Genomic DNA, 23,004 nt, shown 5'->3' on the forward strand with positions numbered 1-23,004 from the left:
AAAAAGCCTAATTATTATTATAATAATATATTGTGTGTTCCAATTCTAACTGGATAAGTATACAATAAGGATAGAATAAATCACTTTTGGTCAACTGTTGACTACTTTGTTTTCAATGGAAAAATTACACAATTTAAAAATTAGTTTTATTACTTGAGAAATTGAAAATTTAATATTATATATAACAACATTGTATACTCTAATTATTTGTGTGTGTCCTAAAAGCACAGTTAAAAAATAAATGAGCTAACCAAAAATTATTCCTCAAAGTTGTACAAAAAACAACTTTCGTTAAAAACAAAATATTTATTATTATTATTATTAAGTGTCATATTTTATTGAAGAGACATGAAAGGGAATACAAAGGGACTTAGATTTTGGACAAATTTGAAGTGTAGTATTTTTGGTGTTTTTTAAAGATCAAAATTGAAATGTTATCTCCAATAATTAATACTAACTTTTAATTAATATCGATTTATATGGTACAAATTACGTAAATAAAATTCCAATATTATTAAAATTAACATAAAATAAATACTTAAAATATTTTAGTTAACTTTTTTTTGTTAATTTTTCTGAAGTAATAGATTTAAATTAATGAATAAAATGAAGAATCATAATTATTAATTAAAAATAATAATAACTGAGAATGTGAAAATAACTTTTATTTAATGAATCACTATACTTCTTGTTCTATTGTTTTAAAAAAGTGAATTATCTAATTACATAAATTGCACTAAAAGAAGAGGTGATATTTTCTTGGTTGCACCACAAGAGATAAGACCAAAGCGTAAATGATTGGCACGAGAATATGTATATATTGTCACAGAGAATGAACATTTTTCAGACAAATAATACATAAATTCACCAAAGACAAGGAAAGACAACCCATGATAAAATCAAACAGATTTTCTATTTAAATCACTACAAATTAACATTATATGTAATATCATATGATATTATTTTTTTATTGACTTTTTATCTTTTAATATACACATCTTAAATATATATATATATATAAAGAATAGTTAAAATATTTATTTAATCATATGTATCTTTTACTTGACAAAATTATATTTATTAAAATTTAAACTCGAAATCACATGTTAAAATAAAATAATTTCATATTTTACACAGTATTAAAAATATTTACTTTTGCTGCACATAAAACATTTTTGAAAAACAAATCTACTTTTCTTTGGCATAGAGCTATTGAGGGCTCCACCAAACTCTCATGTTTCCTTGGCATATAGTGAAAAGTGGTGCCTCATACAAATGTTTGGGCTGTATCAAGCCAGAGGACAGCCTAGCAAATTGACAATCTCTTTTTGAGGAATGGACAAAAAGAGAACAGTGCCCATAACTCATATTAATCTTTCTAAAATCAAATCATTAGAATTGAGAGACGAATAAAAACTGTATGAGACAAAATTCATATAATGGCATCCACTTGATCATAAAATATCCCATGAAAAGGGTGCACCCTAAGTCATGATAAGAAATCAGAGACACCACTTGGACATTCCTGTGTACTTGATGTCACCCTCTCTCATTTCCTTGCTCAAAAGGCTTATCTATTTGACCACATAATCTTTGTTTCGAAAGTCATCTCCTTAACTTAATATACAATAATTTTTGTCTAACCTGTTCAGTCAGCTTAATCAGAAGGAAATTTTGTTGCTTAATATCTCGTTTGTTCTTATTTGACACTCCTATGGAGTGAGTACACGTGAGTGAAGTGAACGCAAGGGAAAAAAAAAGAAGACAAAGTGTACAAACTTCCCAACACAATTACACACAATATTTTCCCCTTTTGTACTATATATATGTACTAATTTCTCCCAATTTATATAACATAACACTTTATACTCACATACTTATTCTGTTAACACAACACTTCATATTATAATTATATTATTTGAATAAATAAAAATTAACACATTATAATTTCTATTATATATAATTTTTTATTTTTCTTATCCATATATTCAAAAAATAGAAGAAACAAATGAAAATTATCTCCAAAAATTGTTCGATAAAACATTTTTTTGTTATATCAACCTTAAGAATATTACTGTAATTTACCAAAAGAAAAAGGGGGAAATGAGAGAAAAATACAGCACAAACCCATTTCAAGCTCTAAGTGGCAAGCCCTTTTTGCATCATGGATCGAAATTCTTCAAAATCCACAAACCCATCTCCATTCTTATCAAACCCTTTGATCATAAGCTTGCACTCTCTTAGACTACAATCAACACATCCTAGATTAAGCAAAACTCTTTGCAAATCCTTAGCTGAGATTAGGCCATTCTTGTCAGTGTCAAAGACAAGAAAAGCATCCATGAGGTTATCATCATGCTCCATGCCACTTGCAATATTTTCTTCTTCTTCTTTCATGACAACCATGAACTCATCCAAGTCCACAAACCCATCTCCATTGAAGTCCAACACTCTCACTATGCCTTCAGCTTCTTTAGCAGCTGTGTACTTGTTGTATCCAAGGCATGAAAGCACTTCACTGAGCTCAGTGATTGATATCTTTCCATCTCCATTAGTGTCAATAAGCCTGAAAACTTGTTGAAATTGGGTAGATACCTCCATGTGAAGGAAAGAGGAGCATGAATAGTCAGAACTAGAAGAGAATCTTTTGTTGGGTCGTCGTCTTTTGCAGCATACACTTATTATATCCATGATTCTTGGCTTGTTAATGTAGAATTTGGCCTTCCTATTAAGAAAGGTGAAGCAAGTAGTGAAAGGTTGCAACATAATTGAGAGAGGAGTGAGAACTGTGGTGGGGGTGGAGTTGACTATAACAACTGAAATGATAAGAGTAGTGAATACTATTAAAGGAAACTTGTTGCGTATGGGGCTGAAATTTGAATAAGGAAAAACTTAGCCAAGTATTTTTGGCGTTTTTCTCTTATCAAAATTAAAATTTTATTTTACTAATTCAAGGAATAAAAGTAAACATTAAAGATTGTTATACGTCATTGAAATAAAATTTTAATTTTAATTAAAAAATAATATGGAAAATACATGTAATAAAATTTTATTTTAAAAATACGTGTCACCTTGTAATAATTCTCCAAGCTTTATTAATTACAGGGTCTCTCAAGGCTCTCTGCAAAAGGGTGAACCCTTTGTAAGACAAAACCTGGGATGTTCATATTCTCTCTTCATTCTTTTTTGTATTAGCTGGTTTTGAAATTCTGTTCATTAAATCACATACACAAAAAGCAGATAAGAATGGGTTTAGTGTGAATGATGCCTTTGGAGTTTGATTAAGGTTTAATTTTGTGGGTGGCGTAGAAAGTAAAAAAAGAACACCCATACTATGTGCCGGCAAATTTCACTTTCACAAGCCTACAATTGTTTTGTTCTCTACATGTTGTGGACTCCGCAGGACTGCATCAATGAAATTGAAAAGGCAACTTTCCTTGGTGACTGTGTATTTGCATTTTGTTAACAAGAAGACAATTATCTTTTCTGGGGAACTTGTGTTCCAACATCGATCCTTGTAAAGGCCATTTTATATATTATCCAAATTTATAATGTGGTTGGATGGTATGAAACACTTTTTGACATGTAATTCTTCACTATCTGTGAAGAACTAACATCAGACACCATTAACTACGTCAAATTATAATTTTAAAGTGAACATTATTATTTTTTTCTTTATATTTTGCTGTAAATGGGTGTGAAACATAAGAAGTATAATAGTCTCTTATGAAATATTTTCCAGTTTTAATTTACAAAATTACAATTAAATGTTGATTACTTATTAGGTTGTGCTTGTGGGTTGTATCCCATTCACATTTTGTATCAGTGAAATCATAGGTTGAAGACCAATTAAAGTGTTTTAACAGATGCATCGAAAGGCCTATTTTCAGTACTTACACTTGCCCTTCCCCGGTTGAATATATCGGACCCAGATCATGCTAGTTTCACACATAATGAAATGAACCATGAATACTAATTGAAAATGCCCAGCCAGAATACAAGACCTATGTTCAAATTTGCAAGATTTAATATATTTGTTCATTACAGAATCATTGGAGCCTGTTTGTCCATGTCCGGTTGCACTGTACCTAACTGTAAACCGGATACTTATGGTTTCGTCTTAAAACTTGATAGGCAATTATTTTCATTATTTCATATAAATTATCGGTGGAGGCTAGCATGAATTAGCATGTTAAATAACTTATAATGAATAACTATTTTTAAACTGTTAGATGTATTTTAAAATCTATAAATAATTCAGATCTTTTACCTATAACTTGATAATATAAGTTTATGCATATTTATCATTTAATCTTGCGTAAAACTTTTCATAATTTCTCTTTGAACCTTCAAAACCTTTTATTTTGTATCTTGAAAACCTACTATCGAAGGGCTCACTCTATGAAAGTTTTCCTCCACTTGAAAGCTAAATAAGAACACAAATAAATAAATTATTGTATTCAATTTTTAGCAGAAGTTCCTTCCATCTAATATTTGCTCACTTTCAAAGAGTAAAATAATCATTCAAAGCAGACTAACTAAAAGCATAGGACAAAGGAGCTTAGAAGGGTGAGGGTGGCGGAAGAAATAAGGTATGAATAAAATTACTTAGATAGAAGCATGTTGGATGACGGTCCCTATCACTAATCAGAGACGTAATGGCAATAATTATAGATTCTCCACAAACTCTATTTTTGAAGTTAATGATTTTTAGAATTAATACTTTTACATAACTCTTACAATCTCAATTAATCACAAAAATGACATTTGTATTGATACATTATTCAATGGTTTTTTAGATCTTTGTATAATGGTTGGTTTACATCGTACAAATTTTGCAACTTTAACTTAAGCTATATTTTTTACTTAAGTTAAAATTATCAACAAAAAATTACTCACTTGAGGTAATTCGCTTAAGCGGGTGATAAATAACTTAAGCCGTGAAATACAATACAATTTTTGCTCAAACAGTAAATATTAGCTTAAGCGAATATCAAGGTAAATAAACCCTTCCATTATAACCAATATAGCTTGAGCGAAATTACTACGACTTAAATGAAATATGTCTTTCAATTCTCTACTTTTCTCCTTCTCCCTCTATTTTTGAGACTTGAAAAGTTTAACAAGCACTTGAGGATCTTGAAATTGATGTATAAAACTTGTTAGAAGAGCACCTAAAATCAACAAAAGAAAAGTTGATGACAAAGACTAAATTTTAACTTCTTAACATTTTAGGTTATAATTTAAAAAAAAAGACATTTATGTGAATTCACGAAGTATATTTTGAAATTAATATGTATCAAAAGTTCCCATTGGTAATTATATAAAAAATTTACCATATGAAAAAAAAAGAATTCATTCAAGATCTCTATGCATGTCTCTCCATAGGTTTTATCGCAAGAAGAGATAAACTATGGAGACTATATGATAATTTCTTATTTATATTTAACAATATGTATAAAAATTTTACCATATGAGTTACGCAAAATCATGAGAAAATAATTAGTCTACGAGTTAAGACACGGGTAAAGGATGGACAATGGAGACTAATATGTAGGAATGAAGCTATTAAAGAAGTCTTTAAAAATATTTAAATTAGTTAAGCAAATTCATGCAATGACAAACATTATTGTTAAAAATTTTGCTTAGATCATTTGTAAGAGAATGCAAATTTTAATGTCACAAATCAGCTTTGTAGGATAAAATGTATTATTTAAAGTATATAGTTTAATTAATTACTTAATCAATATTTTTTTATGTTAAGATTGTTGTCATAAATTTAGGATTTGTTTGGGAACACACCTTAATTAACTTATTATTAAATAAATAATTTTGTATAATTTGTTAATATCTAAAATTTGTTCATAAAATTTTATATAATGAGTTATATTAAAAAATTTATCAAAATAAGTACAAAATAAAATAACAATAATTATAAATATTCACAAGCTTTTGAAAATTAAAAAATTGTCATTGGAATCAATTTAAGAAATTTGTTTTGAAATTTTCATAATAAGATAAAGTAATTAAAATGTTTGAAAATAATATCATAAAAAAATTGAAACAAATTTGATAACCTTCCACTTTATTCTACTCATTGTTTTAATAAATCTAATGATGAGTTAACTGTTTTATGATAATTTATTTTAAGCTTTCAAATACTATTGCTGAAATTGTAAAAAAAAGTTCAATACCATTATTAAAAAAAATACTAATTATACCATTAACAAATAAAAAATGTGTTATTTAACAGTCATTTTAGTCATTTAATTAAGATTTGAATATTGAAAAGTTTTACTAAATATATTCTTAGGGTTAATACCAACTTTTATAAATAAAATATATGTCTAAATTAAAATTATAATAATAAAAAAAATTAAAATTCACAAAAAATATACTTTTTATACTCTACTATTTTGAGTTTGAGATTTATGACCATAACATATGACTTAACTAAGTAACATTATATCAAATTAATTAAATTGTATTTAGTTGGACTACTGGTATTTTATGGTGATTAATAAATATGAAAAATATATTTTACTTTTAAATTTAAATATATAGTTTAGGTGAAAATAAGAATGAGTCCATAAAATAAAGTAGCTAATAATTTGTTATCACGCTTATATAAATGATAGGGGCTTACTATTTTGCTAAAGCTAAACATATATCGCTGAAGTTACGACATCCCCGGTTTAAGCGAATTGTGTACTGCTTAAGCTTATAATACTATCTTAAACCAACAAGTTAAAGCTTAAGCAGCTTAAAGAAAATAAGTCCAGCATAAGCGAATTAAATAGAGTTTTAGCGAATAAATTCTAGGTTAAACTAAAATATTGAGCTTAAGCCAAAACTATCATGCTTAAGCTAAAAATAGCACATGCTTGAGTGAAAAATAGCACGTGTAAGTTAAGTTTAAACTGAACTTTGAAGTTACCATATGTGCTTATGCGAAACATATTAGCTTCGGCTTGTGTGAAAAATTAAGCATTATTCTGAAATGGAGTAAAGAGGTAAGCTACATATGAATCACTGAAGCAAATAAATTGCTTGAAGTAGATTTATTTTATATGCTCAAGGCTTTATGTATGATATGCGCTTAAGCGGATATGTACAAGCTTAAGCGCAATTGTAACGGTAACTTACGAAATTGCACACACTTCTTCGATGATTCAAGAACAACCCTGGAATATCGAGATTGTGTAACTTCACACCCAACTCATTAAGGAAACTATCACTAAGCTATGACATTTCGTGTTCTAAGAAAATAATAAAAGATAAGTGAGACCATTATTAGTAAGAATTTTATTGTAGAGTTACCTCTTGTTACATTGTTCATATTATTCTCCATTTATTTATTTATATATTATCAAGTTCTGAACAATTTTTACAAAATCCAAATTATGTCACCTTGTATAAATAAGATGATTAATCTTTTAGAAATTAACATGAAGAAGGAGATGGATGGTAATTAAAAATTTAATTTAATTAAACAATATCCTTGCCTCAAAAGCCAACAACATAAATTATTATTATACCTTATAAAAAATTTTTAACTTTCTGCTTGCTAAATATATTTTATTATTATCATTTTTACTAATCATAACATGGATTTAAGCCTATTTATAGAAAAATAATTAATATTTTAAAATGAAATATCACTTTAACCAAGTGGTAATTCGCTTTAGCTAAACTATATGTTTAAGCTAATTATAACAAGTATTTTAGATTAATCTCTGTCTCATATTAGCTTAAGTTATAACCGATAAACTTAAGCGAATGTGTGTTAGATTCATATATGTCTTTAATTTGCTTAAGCTTATGAGTTATGGCTTAAGCTAATTTTGATAAAAAATTTAAATTCATCTCAGTCTTTGATTAACTTAAATGTATGTGTGTTAGCTTAAGCAAATTTGACGAACAAATTAGATTCATCTCTATCTTAAATTAGCTTAAGCCATAACCTACGAGATTAAGCGAATGTGTGTTAGATTCATTTATGTCTTTAATTCGCTTAAGCTCATGTGTTTTGGCTTAAGCTAATTTTGATGAAAAATTTAAATTCATTTATCTTTAATTAGCTTAAACGTATGTTTGTTAGCTTAAGCAAAATTTGATAAACAAATTAGATTCATTTCTATGTAAATTTAGCTTAAGCGGATAATTCTAGTTTAAGCTAAATTTACAGTAAAGTGAATTCATACGTTGTTTTTTGTTCAATAAAATTTCTTTAATCATTACCTTTATTTTGATCAAACAAAAATAATGATTTTTAGAATAATTGGGATGAGTATTCAATGTTTTCAATTAGGAAAACATTATAATTGAGAGTATAACAATCGAAAAAAAGAATAGTTATGTGGGTTTAGGGTTCATGGTGGATATGACAAATGGGTTTGTATACTATTAAGGAGGAGAAATAAAAAAAATTGAAATAGAAGAAAGAAAAATTGAACAAAATATTTACGACAATATTCCAAAATAGAATTACCTTACTATTTCTTTAAAATCAAAGATGGGAGCGAGTTTGAGAGAACATGATATGATTTCCCATAGATAAATAATTACGTTCTTTCTGAACCTTAAAAAGAATTATGTTAAAGAAGAACTTATTTTAAATATTTAATAGATTTATATCTTTTATCTACAAAATTTGATAAGGATTAATTTTTAAATATTTAAACTTTTAAACCCACTATAACAGGTCATTTTGCTAACTTATTATAAATTATCTAATATGCTAACTCATGTTAGCCTTCACCTAAATTATTTGTATAATTCATTATTAAATATTCTTTATGGTTCATCGTTGTGTTCACACAATTTATTTTTTTTTATAATGTCATTTGATTCAACAATTGGATGAACTTAAGCTATAAATATCATTAGTTAATCCCCATCTGATTTTAACATTGCATAAAAGTTGCAATGATTATTCCGTAAATTGAAGTTTAAAAGTAAAAAATTTATAACCTAAAGCTCATAACTTATAATTTATATTTGATAAGTTAATTAAAAGTTTTATATTTGAAATTTTATGGTTTATAACTAATTAATTAATTAAATTAGAATTATTTGATAAAATAAATTGTATAACTAGGTAAAATATATTAAATGAAAAAAGTTAAAATTATTTTACATAACAATAAATTGTTTAAAAAGTTAAAAATAAAAAAAAATTGAAAACAAACTTTTATAAGTTATCTTTTAAAAACTACAAACTTCCTTTCAAAAATTTTAAGCTTCCTTTATTTTTTGTTTACTAAACAGCATTACTAACTTTCGGGGGGGAAAAAAAGCTCTAAAATAAACTGTTATACATTATTAATTTATAAAAATTTAATTTTGTTAACTTCAATCCTTAAAATTATGTTTAAACATTTAACAATAGTAAATTTTTATTAAAAAATATTTATTACTTTAAAAATACAAAAGTATGACATAATGTATTTTTAATAAAGGAATTACTGTTTTTTATTATCTAAACTCAACCCTTTGAGCTTAAATTAACAAAACTATTAAAACTTAGATCTCTTTTCACACAGTCTTTACGGGATTCACGCTTACAACCAGCAAATTAATCCCTAAGCAAGAAAATTCCGATAAATTACGCCTTACCGGGATATAACGCTGCAAAACTAATTCTTTTAAAAATTGAATAAAAGGTAAAAATAATACAACAATGAGCCTCAAGGTAATACACATTAATTCTGAATTGATAAGCTAGGCTTGTAAACTACGAAAGTTAGGAAGGTGTAGCTAACACAAAATCACTACAAACTTTTCATGCACCGTCATAGTATATCATTGACAAGTAATTCAAGGCAAAGGAGAGAAGAGAAAAATATGAACAAATAGATTTAAACAAAAAATATCCTACATCTCAATGCAGGGTTAATCTTTTTACCCAAATGATCAACATGACTGTAGCAAAACAGGACCAACTGATAAACTAAGCATATCACTAAGCGCAACCTGGACCTCGTTGGACCCATGTTCACAACTTACCAAGCTAGAAAGAAGAGGGAAAAAATGAGACAGGTTCTTTTCAAAAGAGACATCGCCCAAACTACAAATGGAGTGCAGAGTAGCGACAACGAGAGGTGACCGTGCAGCCAATTCTCTCCTCTTCCCAGAGCCTAAAGGAATTAACCACTGGGGCTTTCTACCATGAGAAGATTCAGATTTTTGTCCAAAACCTGCAACTTCAATATAAAGCTCCAGAACCTCCTGACAAAGGCGAACAAGATAGGATTCAACCTCGTCTGCTTCATAACTAGGAGGCTTGTCAACAACAAGGTTCTGTAAAAATGTAAGGCAGATCTGGTATGACTCATTCTCAAGGCGTAACAGGGGAGGGTCTTGCATTTGGGTCATAGAACCAAACTCTTGAAGCTTTGAACGTAATGCAGAATCACTGTTAATCTTGTGTGCATGAAACGCTACATCGTGCAAAGCATCAAACAGGACTAGCATGGTTTTTGCTGAAAGGTGAGAACGATACATGTTATAGATCTCCATCACCGCCTGTCAATTTCAGGAAGAGTTACAATCATCTTTCAACATCACAGTATCAACTTTGACTAGGACGCATAAAAATGAATACCACCGCAATAATGAATATTGAAATGAGTTATTGAATAGGAAAGACACATCTCCCATCATGTGCATATTCCTAACATTTATCCACAATTTGAGTAGTGCTACGATATTAAGAATCTAACTGTAACATCAATAACAAAGGATATTGATCAAGCAGACTCCCAGAATAAACTAAATGCCACAGCTACAACTCTTGGACTCCTTTATAATTTCTTTCGTAAGGCATTTTAACTTATTTTACAGTAACAGAATAAGAATTTACCTGAATCAATAAAAGCTGAACAGCAGCTCGGCATTTTGCATCAGTTAAATAAGCATAAAGACGGCGAATCCTCAGGCTTTCAACATTATCTGGGGAGCCTGGGGAGCCAGACTCAGCAAGATCTCTATCATCTTCAGCTGTTGAAGCACGTTCATGATTCCTAGTAAAGTCTTCATTTTCAAGAAACGTAAAGTTAGGGAGTGTTGCATTTGCTGCTTCTTTTAGTGAGAAAACCACTTCTAACCACTTTTCATCAGAAAATAGCTCCCCAGCATTACTCATCAAACGAACAAATGCAGCAATACCAATTCCAGCAAGGCTTTGATGAGGGCGCTTTATAAAGCTAACCAGGAGCATCAGCACTTTTCTTAAAAGTGGATTGACTGTGTTGTAAAAGTTGACAAAAAGATCTACAACCAATTGGAGGGCCAAGGTGCATGTCTCATACAGCCAAGCATCCTGATCAAGCTCACCATCAGTCTCTACTTCATTGACTGGGGTACTACTCCCTGAAGGATCAATAGCATGTCGAACATAATCAAATATTGGAAATAGGACAGACTCAAATACTCTTTCCCATAAAGGCAGTGAAAAGAGATGGCCGTGGTTACGCAAGGTTTCAAACAAGATTTCCAAGGCACTCTTCCTAATCTCTGGCCTTGGGTCAAAGCTAAGCTCAGAAAGACCTGCAGAAAATAGACAACAAATAAGTACAGTTGCAATATGCTAAGCTTCTTAAAAAGCAAGATGATAACTTGAAGCACTAATCATTTGACAAGTTAAGAAACATAGATTCATTATTTTTTCCATACTATTCCTGTCTAGATAAACTTTAAAATGTCTTCACCTGCCAATAAAGGAAACCAGAAATAGAGATGATCATCCTTGTCAGTCACCTCTCCGTTATCTTGTTTCCCCTCTTTTCCTGTTCGAGGTGAAGGTGAGGGAATCTTTCCAGAAACTTCCTTATCCTTATTCCTTGCTGATGAGCCAAGGTCTCCTTCTGCTAGTTTTGTTGCACAAAACCGAAGAAAAGCTATGGCATTTAGGCTAATCTCTTGATTAAATCTACTATTAGTGAATGCAATTAGACAATTCACACAATCTGTGAAGGTTGTGGTTTCAGTCTCAGTGATGTATGGAAAGTAATCTCGAATAATCTTCTCAATAATTTCAAAAGCCAGGAGTACAATGTTTTTGTGGTCATCATAAGCTGCTGTTGTGAACACCTGAAATCAAGTCTACGAGTAATAAGTAGAAGTGGAAAAAATGTTATTCAACAAACAAGAAGTTCTCTTAGAGTTGATCAGCTCTACCATGAACATGCTTTTCCATCCTGATTTGACATTGTTGACACGAGATAGAACCATTTGAGAGACACATCTGATAATTAGTTCTCTAATTTCAACAGCACTACTCTTTCGCATAACAATGACAAAAGGCTTCATAAATTCATTTTGAAAATTATAATTAGCCAATTCTTCCCGCTCCAGAAACTTCATTGACAACTGACGCAAGGAATCCATAGCAAAAATTGCAATTGAAAGGTTTGGGGAACAGCCAATAGTTACAAAGAAATCAGAGAGTACATGCCAGATGCTTGACCACACAAGCCTGATGCGGTTCATATTATAGTGCCTGTTAAATAATAATAATGTAAAAACAATTGACAGTTGCATATAAACATGAATTAATCATGAAACATAAATCATATGCTTGATCTCTGCCCAAACTTTTGTTTTTCAGATGAATTACACCCTCCCACCTTGATCCTGGCACATTTGCAATGCTCCCCTCGTCAATAAAATTAAGCATTTTGTCCCTTGTTTTACCATCTGAACCAAAACTGGGACAGGAAGTCAAAGAAAAAAGGCGACCTCTTCACTTGCTACCCCGTGTGATATTTTACTAGAGTTGAAGTGTTCAACAGAAAAAGAATAATTTAATTCACTAATTTTCCCTAAATACAAAGAATTGTGCATTAGAGTTGGGGATTTAAAAGGGGCAGTCAACCAAAAAGAGAAAAACACGGTGTCAAAAAGGTCATTTTATAAACAAGAAAGCAAATATTGTGAAGTGCAATTAACTATGCTGCTTTTGTAATAACCCCAACCAATGAACCCCAAGAACCATGAGAAAAAGCAAAAGTTCAGAAGAAAGGCAAAGAGGTAGTATGTTTGAAGTAGGTAATACATACGCAATCTCAACAATCTTTGTAAGGCTGAAAACACGTGGATCAGATGGAGACCTCAGTTCCTCCATGGAGACCTTGCATAAAGCCTTAACAAAATCTATTATGGCCTCACTGTTCAACTTCTGACTCCGAGTGAATATGCGGTTCATTTCAGAGCTTCCTACTTGTTCCAGCATATTTAAATTAGACACTATATGGTTCACCTGTTCTGACGTGACTGCTCCAGAAACATTACTGCCAATGCCAGCACTATCATATGAACCGCGCATCAGTGTAGCAGCTGCATACTGCATCCTCCCATGTCCCTTCTTCTTCAAAACAGGAAGAATGGTTGACTTTGCTTGCTTTGTTTTTTCTGAATCATTCTGAGGAAAGGCAAAGAATGTGGCATCTGGTGGAGCACCCTCTCCAAGAAGGTGTAGATGCTCAAACCGAGAAACACAAGTCAAGATATGCTCCCAAGCTTCTTGTAAGTAATTTCCATCCTCATCAGCAATAGCAACTATTGCCTGTCAACAAAACAGATGGAAAGTTCAGTGATATGAAGTTATCAACAAAAGCTTAACATTGAGTTAGGACTTAGGTCCCAAGAATACACTACCCTAAACTTGCTAGATCCAACAAACAACATCACATGCTTCAGATATTGTCCCAAAAATCATTTTCAGTAAATGCAGGAAAGCTCAACAAAAATACTCCATTGATTTGGTACTTATAACATTTGCAAAACAAGGGAAGCACAAATTTTTTCGTTTATATTGCTATGCATGTAGTAATGAAAGCACTTGGTAGAGAGTGTAGCTTTGGATAGGATATAAACGTCCATTAAAGGTAAAAGTGTAAATATGGACTTCAAATGATAAAAGGTGCCATGGAAATGCAAGAAAACACAATCAATTATGCATTTTGAAAAGGGTCGTTAACACAGTGAGTATGAAGTAACATAACAGACAATGAAAATTGCTAATTCATAATCGCTTCAGCCTTTTATACACCAAACAGGTAGAGAAGTTAAATTTCACCAACCTTAATTGCATCTACATTTTTCTGCTTAATATCTGCTGGTGAATGTAGTGATGTAAACTTTGCTAATGAAGTCACAAAAGCATCTCTATGAGTCTTCATGGACATTGCGGAAGTAACATGAATAGCATAGCGGAAGCCTTCAAGACACAGAGATATTACAGTCTCATCATCACTTTGATCAAGAGGAACGCTGAAGGCAGCTAACATTGGTGCCCAACACACCTCAACCATGAATCTGAGGATTACAACATCTGTGGCTGCGTAATAGACTGACCTACAAATTGCAAGCAAATGCATATCAAGAAAAAAGAAAATTTTTCTAGGAACTATTCTTCCCCTCCCCCCTCCACAAATTACGAAAGAAACTACTATGAAAAGAATAAATTTCTATAAGCAGAAGTCAACTTAAAAAAAATCCCAAGCAAGTGATATAATTGCCATTAAAATATTAAAGAAAAAGAAAGGAAACAAAACTACTGTGAACATTTTAGAATGATACACATCACACTTCAAACTGACATGAGACATGTAAAAACCAGATAAATACTAGTAGATACAGCAGGATCCATAAACAGCCTAAGGTCAACAGAAGATTCTTCACAGCAAAGACTAGGTTAAATGTTTTGTTCAACCTAAGAGAAGAATTTGAAAAGTAAATTATCTCTTATAGATAAAGGAAAAAAACATGTAAAAGCATACTCAGTTTTGCGAGCTTTTTCTTTGAATTGTTCTTGCATATGACGGATAAGATCGTCACTGGTCTCCATACTCTCTTCCCCACGCTTACGGATCACAATATTCAATATACTATCCAAGCCTAAAAGTCTATTAGGGTTCACAGCCTGTTTTTGTTGTGGAGTCACATCACTTTCTTTCATTTTGATCTCATTTCTAGATATTCTCTCAAACAAGGACCTCAAGTATTCCTCAGGCAGATCTTTTCCATCATCAATCCCACGATTGTTTCTTATGAAATCATCAGCAGACATCTGCATAACTCAACCACATAGAAAATAAGCCATCATGTCTGTCATAATTATTAGTACATCAGTTTAGAGAATTATCTTAGCGCACCTTGTTCTTCACCATAGGATTGTGAGCATCTGTATTGAGCATTATAACAGAATAGGCAAGGACATATGCTGTGTCAGCACTAGAAAAGGCCTTTGGATTACATTTGCAATAACGTTCAGCAAACTTTTCCATGATCCGATCAATTTTCTGTGCCTCACCAGGTAGTCTAAATCCTTGAAGAAAAACCCTGATTGCCTCATCAAACTCCATGCCTTGAAAGTTAAAGGAATCCACGTAAGCATGCATTACCTTCAAGGATAACTCTTCCCTCTCTCCCAGATAATCACCAATCAAAGTCTTGTTCAACCCAGATGCATCTTTAAGAAAAGCAGCTATATCCTCTGGTGAATCACCCACTTTGTTGGCATTGATGAGGAACTCAATTCCTTTCTTAGGCTTCCTATTAAAAAGTGATATACCTTCCTGCCATAAACTTGCATTAGTTTTGTTAATAAACAGATAAAGCAAGGATATACTATATTTTTAAAACCTTGTTCATTTGTTTACCTGGAGTTCCAGTTTATAAGCCCGGCGTTGCTCAATAGTTGAAACATCAGATGCGTCATTGGAGGCTTCAGAAGGAGACTCAGATCCTTCCCCTGGGTCTTCTCCATTCCCATTTACCATGGCAAAACTGCCAGTTTCAAGGCTATTATCAGTTGCTTCAATTTTCTTGGATGAATGAGGATCAGGAATGCGCAATTGTTTGTTCATCCAATCTCCCATTGATTTTAGAACAGCAACCAAGCTCTTCATGGCTTCAAGCTTTAGTGTTACTTCTTGAGGTGGCAAAAGTGTGGTTGTTACACCAGGAGGGACACCTTGAGCAGTTTTCAGAAGTCCATTGACCATCCTAAGGACAACATAACCGTTAGATAAAACTATAGAGTAAATTAAGAAAAAACCAACCACAACCACACCAGCATGAATAGTTTATGAAAACAATCCAACAACATTGGAGATGCTATTAAACTTGAGATCCAGCTTCCAAACATGAAATTGCATGTTATTTATAAAGTAAATCAAATAAAACATGCATGAAAAAATTTTAAAAAAAAATACATGGCACACCTCTCAAATATGTTTGATGAATTGACATCACAGTCATAGTTGATAAATATGTCAACCAGTATTTGTGAATCAACACAAAGCTTCTCAAGAAATCGAAGCACTATAATCTTCTGCTGAAAATTCGGTTGAGAAACATTTTCTAGGACCCTGAGAACAATCATAGGGAAAAAAACACCAATTTCTGCTTTCAATCCAGCTCTAAACCGTGATACCAGACTGATGAAGATGGAACATGACAGCTGAAATACAATCAAAAGAGTTGAAGCACTGTTCTTCAACAACGATAAACATAAGTACTGCTTGATGGCACCTAGAAACCTGCACAACCACAACCAAATGAAACCATCAATAGAATTTTTTATCATCCAGCAAAATTATATGGTGAAGATAAATTTAGTGTCAAGTATAGAAAAAAAGGAAGAAAATATTACTTTGCATTAATGATCAGAAAAAAAAATCATTCTGTGTTAAATTCAAGAGACAAAAACAACAAAATATCAAAACACACTAATAGTCAATAGACTCAACACTTAAAAAGTATAATAGCAGAAGATGAAGCACATTCAATTCATAAAAAAAGCAGATACACATAATTTAATCAATTAATCTACTAGTTCCAGCTGAATGAGGACAGAAGGGATATTCAAACTTGCATGTGACACAACTAAAAATGTTAAACTAATTAGAAAAAATAACACGATCAAAATTATCCTTTTATGCATCCATCCAACTGTTTGTTTATTTTTACTGGTAGCTAAAAATAAGAATACCTTGCTAAGGAACACAACTTATTGTGCAGGGAAACAAATCCACAACACAGTTATAAATTTAATCGTTATAAATTGCAAGAAATTGTAAGGTACAAGCAAAACTAAAATAACCAGAAGCTAGTATCCACAGTAGGTATTTTAAGTAGCTCCTAAATTTCCAACAGAAAATATTCTTCCTACTTTATACGTCAATTAATCCCAAATATCCAGGAAAGACTAACAATCTTGATTACCAGATACACTCAACTGTCCTGCAATTAGAGATAGGGATAAAAATTGCACTGTCAGCGCATAGTAATTGCATCAACGTTTCAAGTTCTGAAAATTCCAGATTGCACATTCCCAAAGGCACAAGAAGCAGGGAAATGGACAACAAATAAAAGCAATTTCACCGACAGCTGAATCCAGGAGTAGCATAACATTGGAAAAAACAAGATTAGAACCAAGTGTTTTCCAAGAATGACATTGATACTCCCTCCTAGCGAGATTGAAATGAAAAACTCTTAAAAGAGTGAATGCCGGTAACAATTATTCTTTTATTCTAATAAAATGTAAATATGAAAGATAAAAAACTGAACAAATATGGTCAACAAGGAAAAGGACCTTGACTAGTGTAATTGGGGATGAATCCAAACTACAGGCTCTAGACAAGGAAGGGAAAATGCAGAAAGGATCAAGATGTCAACAGCAACAAAGAGCACACTGCACATGCCTTTACCAAATGACTTCTAATTTTATAATGGACACTGAATGGTCATATTAATCAACTATACATCTAGTTGAGTAACTACTAAATGTAATATTTTTTAGACCAAAATAGTTCTCAAAAACAATGCTCCAGTCTAGTAGAAACCATAAGTATCCTGCTTAAAGTAATTGCTGAGACTAGAATGGTCTTAAATATAAAAATGTCTTTAAACTTGTGAAGCCTAATGTAACAATCTGTTAGTTAACCCTCATTAGTAGTTAGTTAAAATAAGTTCCTTAGTTACCAATTAGTTAGTTACATTAGTGAGTTAATTTGAATAAGGCATGTTGCCTAAAAATAAGAGAGGAATATCATGTTATTTGTGAGAGGAAACTAGGGCCTTCTGACATTGGGAGGGCAGACCTTCAACGTTCTGCAATGTGTGTATTCTAATTTGTGAATAATAGAATTCTTTCCCCATTTTTTTTCTAATAAAGACATCAAGTTTCTATCAATTGGTATCAGAGTGCCAATCTTGGAGTTGTGGGTATCAAATCTTGAAGATGATTCCAACATTTGATGGAGAGCAGACTTATTAGTGGCCGATCAATGTAGAGAAGTATTTTGAGGCCATTGGAGAGCCAAACCCAGAGGTGCAGAAGCTATCATGGGCTGCAACAGCTATGAGAGGTGTTGCTCTCAATTGATGGCTTTGCTGGAAACAGAAAAATCAAAAGGCAAATTGGTGGACATTTGTGAAGGCAGTACTCAAGATTTCAACCTGAATATGATCCAGAATTATTTGCATCTGTTGGCAATGAGGAACAAGAATCTTGGGTGCAAGAAAGCAGAAAATAAGATGAAAATCTGGAGAGAAAAGAACCAGAAGCTTGGAGACCAAAAACAAACGAAGAAAAATATGCAATTGTCCAAGAAAATGAACAAAAATCATGGAAACCAGAAATCTTGGAAACAAAGACAAATAAAGAGGAAGAAATTCAAAGGGAACAAGTTCACATTTTGGGGCAAGAACCAAAAAATGGAAGAGCTCGAGGATTGGGACAAGTAGTCAAGGTCTTAGAGAGACAATTGGGTGCTGTGAGGTTTAAAAACAAGCTTGCTTCTGTGGAAGGAGACCATCTTTTAAGTTTTGAGATGCAGAAACAAGTGCAGCATCGTTTGGTTGATAAAGAAAGGATGACAACAAACCATGATTTGCCTAGAAAACCTTGGGTTCTCAATATGCAATGATGCTCTGCTTTAGGGCTAAAAATATTAAAGAAAAAAAGCATTGAAGGAAATTGATTGCACCCACTTGTTTGTTTTTGACCTAGGATGGCTTGAAGCTATTTTGGGACTGCAGTAGTGGGGTTAGCTTAATCATAATTCTTACAAACAAATGGAACCCTGATACAACTTTGTTTTGCAGCTGCCGTGGCTATTCACCTTGAGGACAAAGGTGAGCGTTTAGGGTAGGAGGGAGGAGAGAGTAGTTAGAAAAAGGCATGTTGCCTATATATAAAAGGAGAGATTAGAGAGGAATATCATGTCATTTGTGAGAAAATTAGGGCCTTCTGGCATTGGGAGGTGCAGACTCTCAAAGTTTTGCAATATGTGTATTCTGTTATGTGAATTAAAGAGTTCTTCTCCCATTTTTTTCTATTAAAGATAACAAGTTTGTATCCAATCTCCAACAAGCAATTCTGAGACACAACATCATGATATTGACATATTTATCTTCAGATTATCTTACAAATAATTTTATACATGAGTGTGTGATCAAATTCATTCTTATTTCTGGATCTGTTGTCTGTTGACACCAACAAAAATGGTTTTTAGAAGATTATTATTATACATAATCTACCACTGGATTGAAAGTATCCAGTATATTATGCTTGAAATGTCTTTCATTAATCCAAGATATTTTTACTGTCACCTTTTTTATATCAAGCTACAAAATGATTCCAGAGCAAGAGAAACTTCTGTGATAACTAGGTATGAATATGATCAGATTGTGATGGGCCAAATGCTACTAAGACCCAACCAAACAAGGGCAGATGGGAAAGGTCTATTTTCGTAGGCCAAGGGCAAAGGCAGGAAAGGGTGAGCCAGGGGGCAAGAGGTGTGAAGAGTTAGTTCGAAGAGAGAGAGTATGTACAGGATAGCAAGTGAGGTTGGAAGGCATGTATTCAGTTATTCCTTAAGCTTAGACTGGTTTGGAGAATTCTCTCCATTGCTGGGAGCGTTGATCTTGTCTTTCTGTATTTGCATTTGAATTTCAGTTTAATAAATTCGTAATTTTCTCTTCTGGGAATTTCATCCTATCAGATTGGCTAATATCATTTTCTACAAGAACAAGTTGTAACTTGTAAGTGTGCTAAATCTAACATAATAACCGTTTAATAGTATGAACTGATTTCGTACAAGTATTTAAAATCATCACTGTATCTTGACGGACTACCTTTCATAAAATCTACTTTGGGTGAGTATTCATAAAGACTATTTTGTCCGATAAAGTACTTCTGTTGACACATTAGCGTCAACAGATTCTAAATTCCTAACCATATAATGTATAAGTGTCGAAGTGATATCTGAGTTATCAACGAGATAGAACATCCATTCTAGACAATGCAGTCAAGTTTACCAATGTCACTACCATGTTCAACACAGAAACTACACCTTGTCTACCAGCAAAATTAAAACAAGAAACATCTTATCCCTAACTGACAAAAATTCCGAAGTATAAACCAAGTCCTAAAAAGGAACTACAGTAAAATATGATACCTTTCACTAGTCCTGAATACAGCACCAGCATTCTCCAGCAAAATCTTCAACAACTCAAGAGCCACAATCTTCCCCTTCATCAACTGCGGATCCGCAGACGCCTCCTTAGGGGGCGTCTTCATAGACAATTTACAGAGCGCCCTAAACACCAAGAAAGCATCTCTTCTCAACTTGTTCCCAATCTGAACCTCCAAATCATCATCCCTCTCAATCAACTCCCCATCCACCAGCTCCTCCTTCCTGCCCTCCAATGCCGTCTTATACATACTAATCTCCCAATACTTGGCATCCAACATGTCCTTATCAGTGGAATCCAACAAATCCGTGGGATTCGTCGTCTCCACCGTAGTGGTCTCAAACGCACCGTCATGACCACCTAACAGAGAAACCTTCCCACTCGGCGTCACAGGATTCAAAACCCCATCAATGTCCTGCATTATCTTCGTAATAAACCCTTGCACAAATTGCGTCATTGAATTATCCACATCAGATTTTTCCACTGGCTCCATCAATTCAGCCACCACAATAGGCTGAATCGGAACCGTGGACGAATCTGCCTCCATTCTCCTAAACACAATCACCAACATCTGAATCAACGACGCTTTCGCAGTCGTCTGATTAACTACATTCTTACTCACCAGATATATATCATAGCACGTTCTTACAATGAGAAGCAAGCAATCACCATGAATTCGCAGCGAAATTGATGTTACCGCAGACAAGAGCGTCTTCAGCACCAGCAACTCCATCGCCTCGTCGCCTAAATCGTGGCATTTGCAAACCGATTCGATCATACTCGATAGCAGTTTCGCCTCCGCCGCGGCACCGCCGGGGTCCACCTCGCCGCGGAGGTAGCCGTGCGCGATGAGCTTCTGGATCGCGTCGACGGCGGGATCCGCGATCTTAAGGACGCCAGAACTGGCGGCATTGATGAGAGGACTGAGGATCGATTCGGACTCGGCGAGCGAGAACTCAACCGGACCGCCGTCGTGGAGCGGACCGGGAACCGTGTTTTCCGGTTCGGTATCGGTGGGAGAACCAGGAGGTAACTGCTGGTGAGTGAGCCTCTCGATGACGGATTTGCACTCGTGAGCGAGCTTCGCGTGCTTTCGCCATGAAGCGTTCTTGATGATCTTCTCGAGTGCGGGAACCACGACCTGATTCAGACGGGAATCGGCTTCCGAAGAAGCCATTCCCCAGCTCGGAGCGAGTTGTGACTCGGCGACGCCGCGGAGTCTGAGATCTTCGGGGGATAGCGAATGCGAGCGATTTTGCGCTAGGATCTCGATGCCATGAGCTGCGAGAGTGAGTTGGTGGAGCTCGTGAGGAGGTTCAACAATGGCAGCTAGTTGACTCAGTGAATTCAGGGAGGGAAGAGAAAGAGTGAACGAACAAGGTTCCGGGATCTGAATCGCAGGGAAGGTTACTACATGCGTCTTTCAGATCGCGATTTTTGGTTTGTCTCTCTTCTATGTAATTTGACGCAAGAGCCCCTTCGTTAGTGTCAAGTAACACGATACTGAATGTAATAATAAAGTGGATAATGTAGGGGCGTTTATGGGTTTTCAGGTATTGCAGATCGCCGGGAAAATGGAAACGTTCTTCTTTCCTTTTTTAATGTGGATAATATTTCATATTCAAAATTAAAACACACACAAGAATAATTTTAATTTTAAAAACTTCAAAATAATATCAAAAAAAGTGTGTATAACATTTTGATATCTTCCAGTGTTCCCGTTTCTTAAAAATGTGATTTAATGTTATGACAGAGAAATTAGGAAACATTTTTAAGACTTCTGTTTTTATTATAATTAGTATATTAGTATATACTTTTTGTTATACTATTTATTTACATCATTGATTAATTTCTGTTATTTTTTAAATTTCACATTAAATATGTAAAATAATTAAATAGTAAATGTAGGTAAGAATATAATTAGATAAAATACTGATTAATATTGCATTTAGTTTCAAAAACAAAAATATAAAAGATTTTTTTAAGGAAATAATTAAAAATAATTTTTTTTCTTATAAATTAGAAACCACATATGTTTTTATGTTTTTTTAGAAGATCTCTTGTTTAATTTTTCTAAAATTTGAAAGAAAGAAGTTTTATTATTATTTATTTATTTATATAAAATTGACAAATGTATTTGTGGGGCACAGAGTAAACATGAAGTTTTGGTTCTTCTTAATTGCCAAACTATCATTGCATAAAACTGAACATGGAAGGAAGACATTTGTGGGGTATAACCTCTATGGTTTTGCATTATTCTTTACTTCATGCTACGTGAAGATCCCCAAAAACAAAAATGCTCAAGGGGTCCATAGTTTACATACAGGAAGGAGTAGTCAACTGTTATAGAAAACTTAAATTGGCTTTATATATATTATTTTTACAATTTTTAATGCATGTCTAAGAGTATAACATCAATTTTTTTTAAAATTAAATTAAAATTATATCATTTAATATTATTAATTTATGACATTTTATTATATTTAATTATATAAATTAATTTATTATGTTTTCAGA

General features: G+C 32.8%; 2 protein-coding genes across 3 annotated transcripts; both read right to left on the reverse strand.

Annotated features, from left to right (window-relative positions):
• Nucleotides 1–2,027: 2,027 nt before the first annotated feature.
• On the reverse strand, nt 2,028–2,766 carry LOC113851564 (probable calcium-binding protein CML23). The gene has a single exon (XM_027482081.1). It carries the CDS (start codon nt 2,764–2,766, stop codon nt 2,140–2,142), a length of 627 nt encoding a protein of 208 aa, XP_027337882.1. The 3' UTR covers nt 2,028–2,139.
• Nucleotides 2,767–9,686: 6,920 nt separating this feature from the next.
• Nucleotides 9,687–21,845, reverse strand: LOC113849774 (brefeldin A-inhibited guanine nucleotide-exchange protein 2). 2 transcript variants are annotated; one of them, XM_027479933.1, is made up of 11 exons: nt 20,472–21,845; nt 16,230–16,547; nt 15,666–16,011; nt 15,159–15,581; nt 14,784–15,073; nt 14,085–14,358; nt 13,062–13,567; nt 12,181–12,502; nt 11,712–12,093; nt 10,865–11,550; nt 9,687–10,527 (listed from the first exon to the last, which is right to left on the reverse strand). In XM_027479933.1, exons 1-11 carry the CDS (start codon nt 21,662–21,664, stop codon nt 9,916–9,918), a joined length of 5,352 nt encoding a protein of 1,783 aa, XP_027335734.1. In that variant the 5' UTR covers nt 21,665–21,845; the 3' UTR covers nt 9,687–9,915. The 2 variants fall into 2 exon arrangements, with proteins under 2 accessions (XP_027335734.1, XP_027335735.1); XM_027479934.1 differs by lacking the exon at nt 20,472–21,845 and adding an exon at nt 17,000–17,013.
• Between the last annotated feature and the right edge of the window lie 1,159 nt (nt 21,846–23,004).

Source organism: Abrus precatorius, unplaced genomic scaffold, assembly GCF_003935025.1.
Source record: "Abrus precatorius isolate BTA unplaced genomic scaffold, Abrus_2018 Scaffold9, whole genome shotgun sequence".
Classification (NCBI taxonomy): domain Eukaryota; kingdom Viridiplantae; phylum Streptophyta; class Magnoliopsida; order Fabales; family Fabaceae; genus Abrus; species Abrus precatorius.

Coding starts and splice junctions, on each gene's coding strand:
- LOC113849774 (XM_027479933.1), bottom strand. CDS start 21,664: ATGGCTTCTTCGGAAGCCGATTCCCGTCTGAATCAGGTCGTGGTTCCC. Junction 16,548..20,471: donor GTATTCAGGACTAGTGAAAG/GTATCATATTTT, acceptor GTGGTTGTGCAG/GTTTCTAGGTGCCATCAAGC. Junction 11,551..11,711: donor CTGGTTTCCTTTATTGGCAG/GTGAAGACATTT, acceptor TATTTTCTGCAG/GTCTTTCTGAGCTTAGCTTT.
- LOC113851564 (XM_027482081.1), bottom strand. CDS start 2,766: ATGTTGCAACCTTTCACTACTTGCTTCACCTTTCTTAATAGGAAGGCC.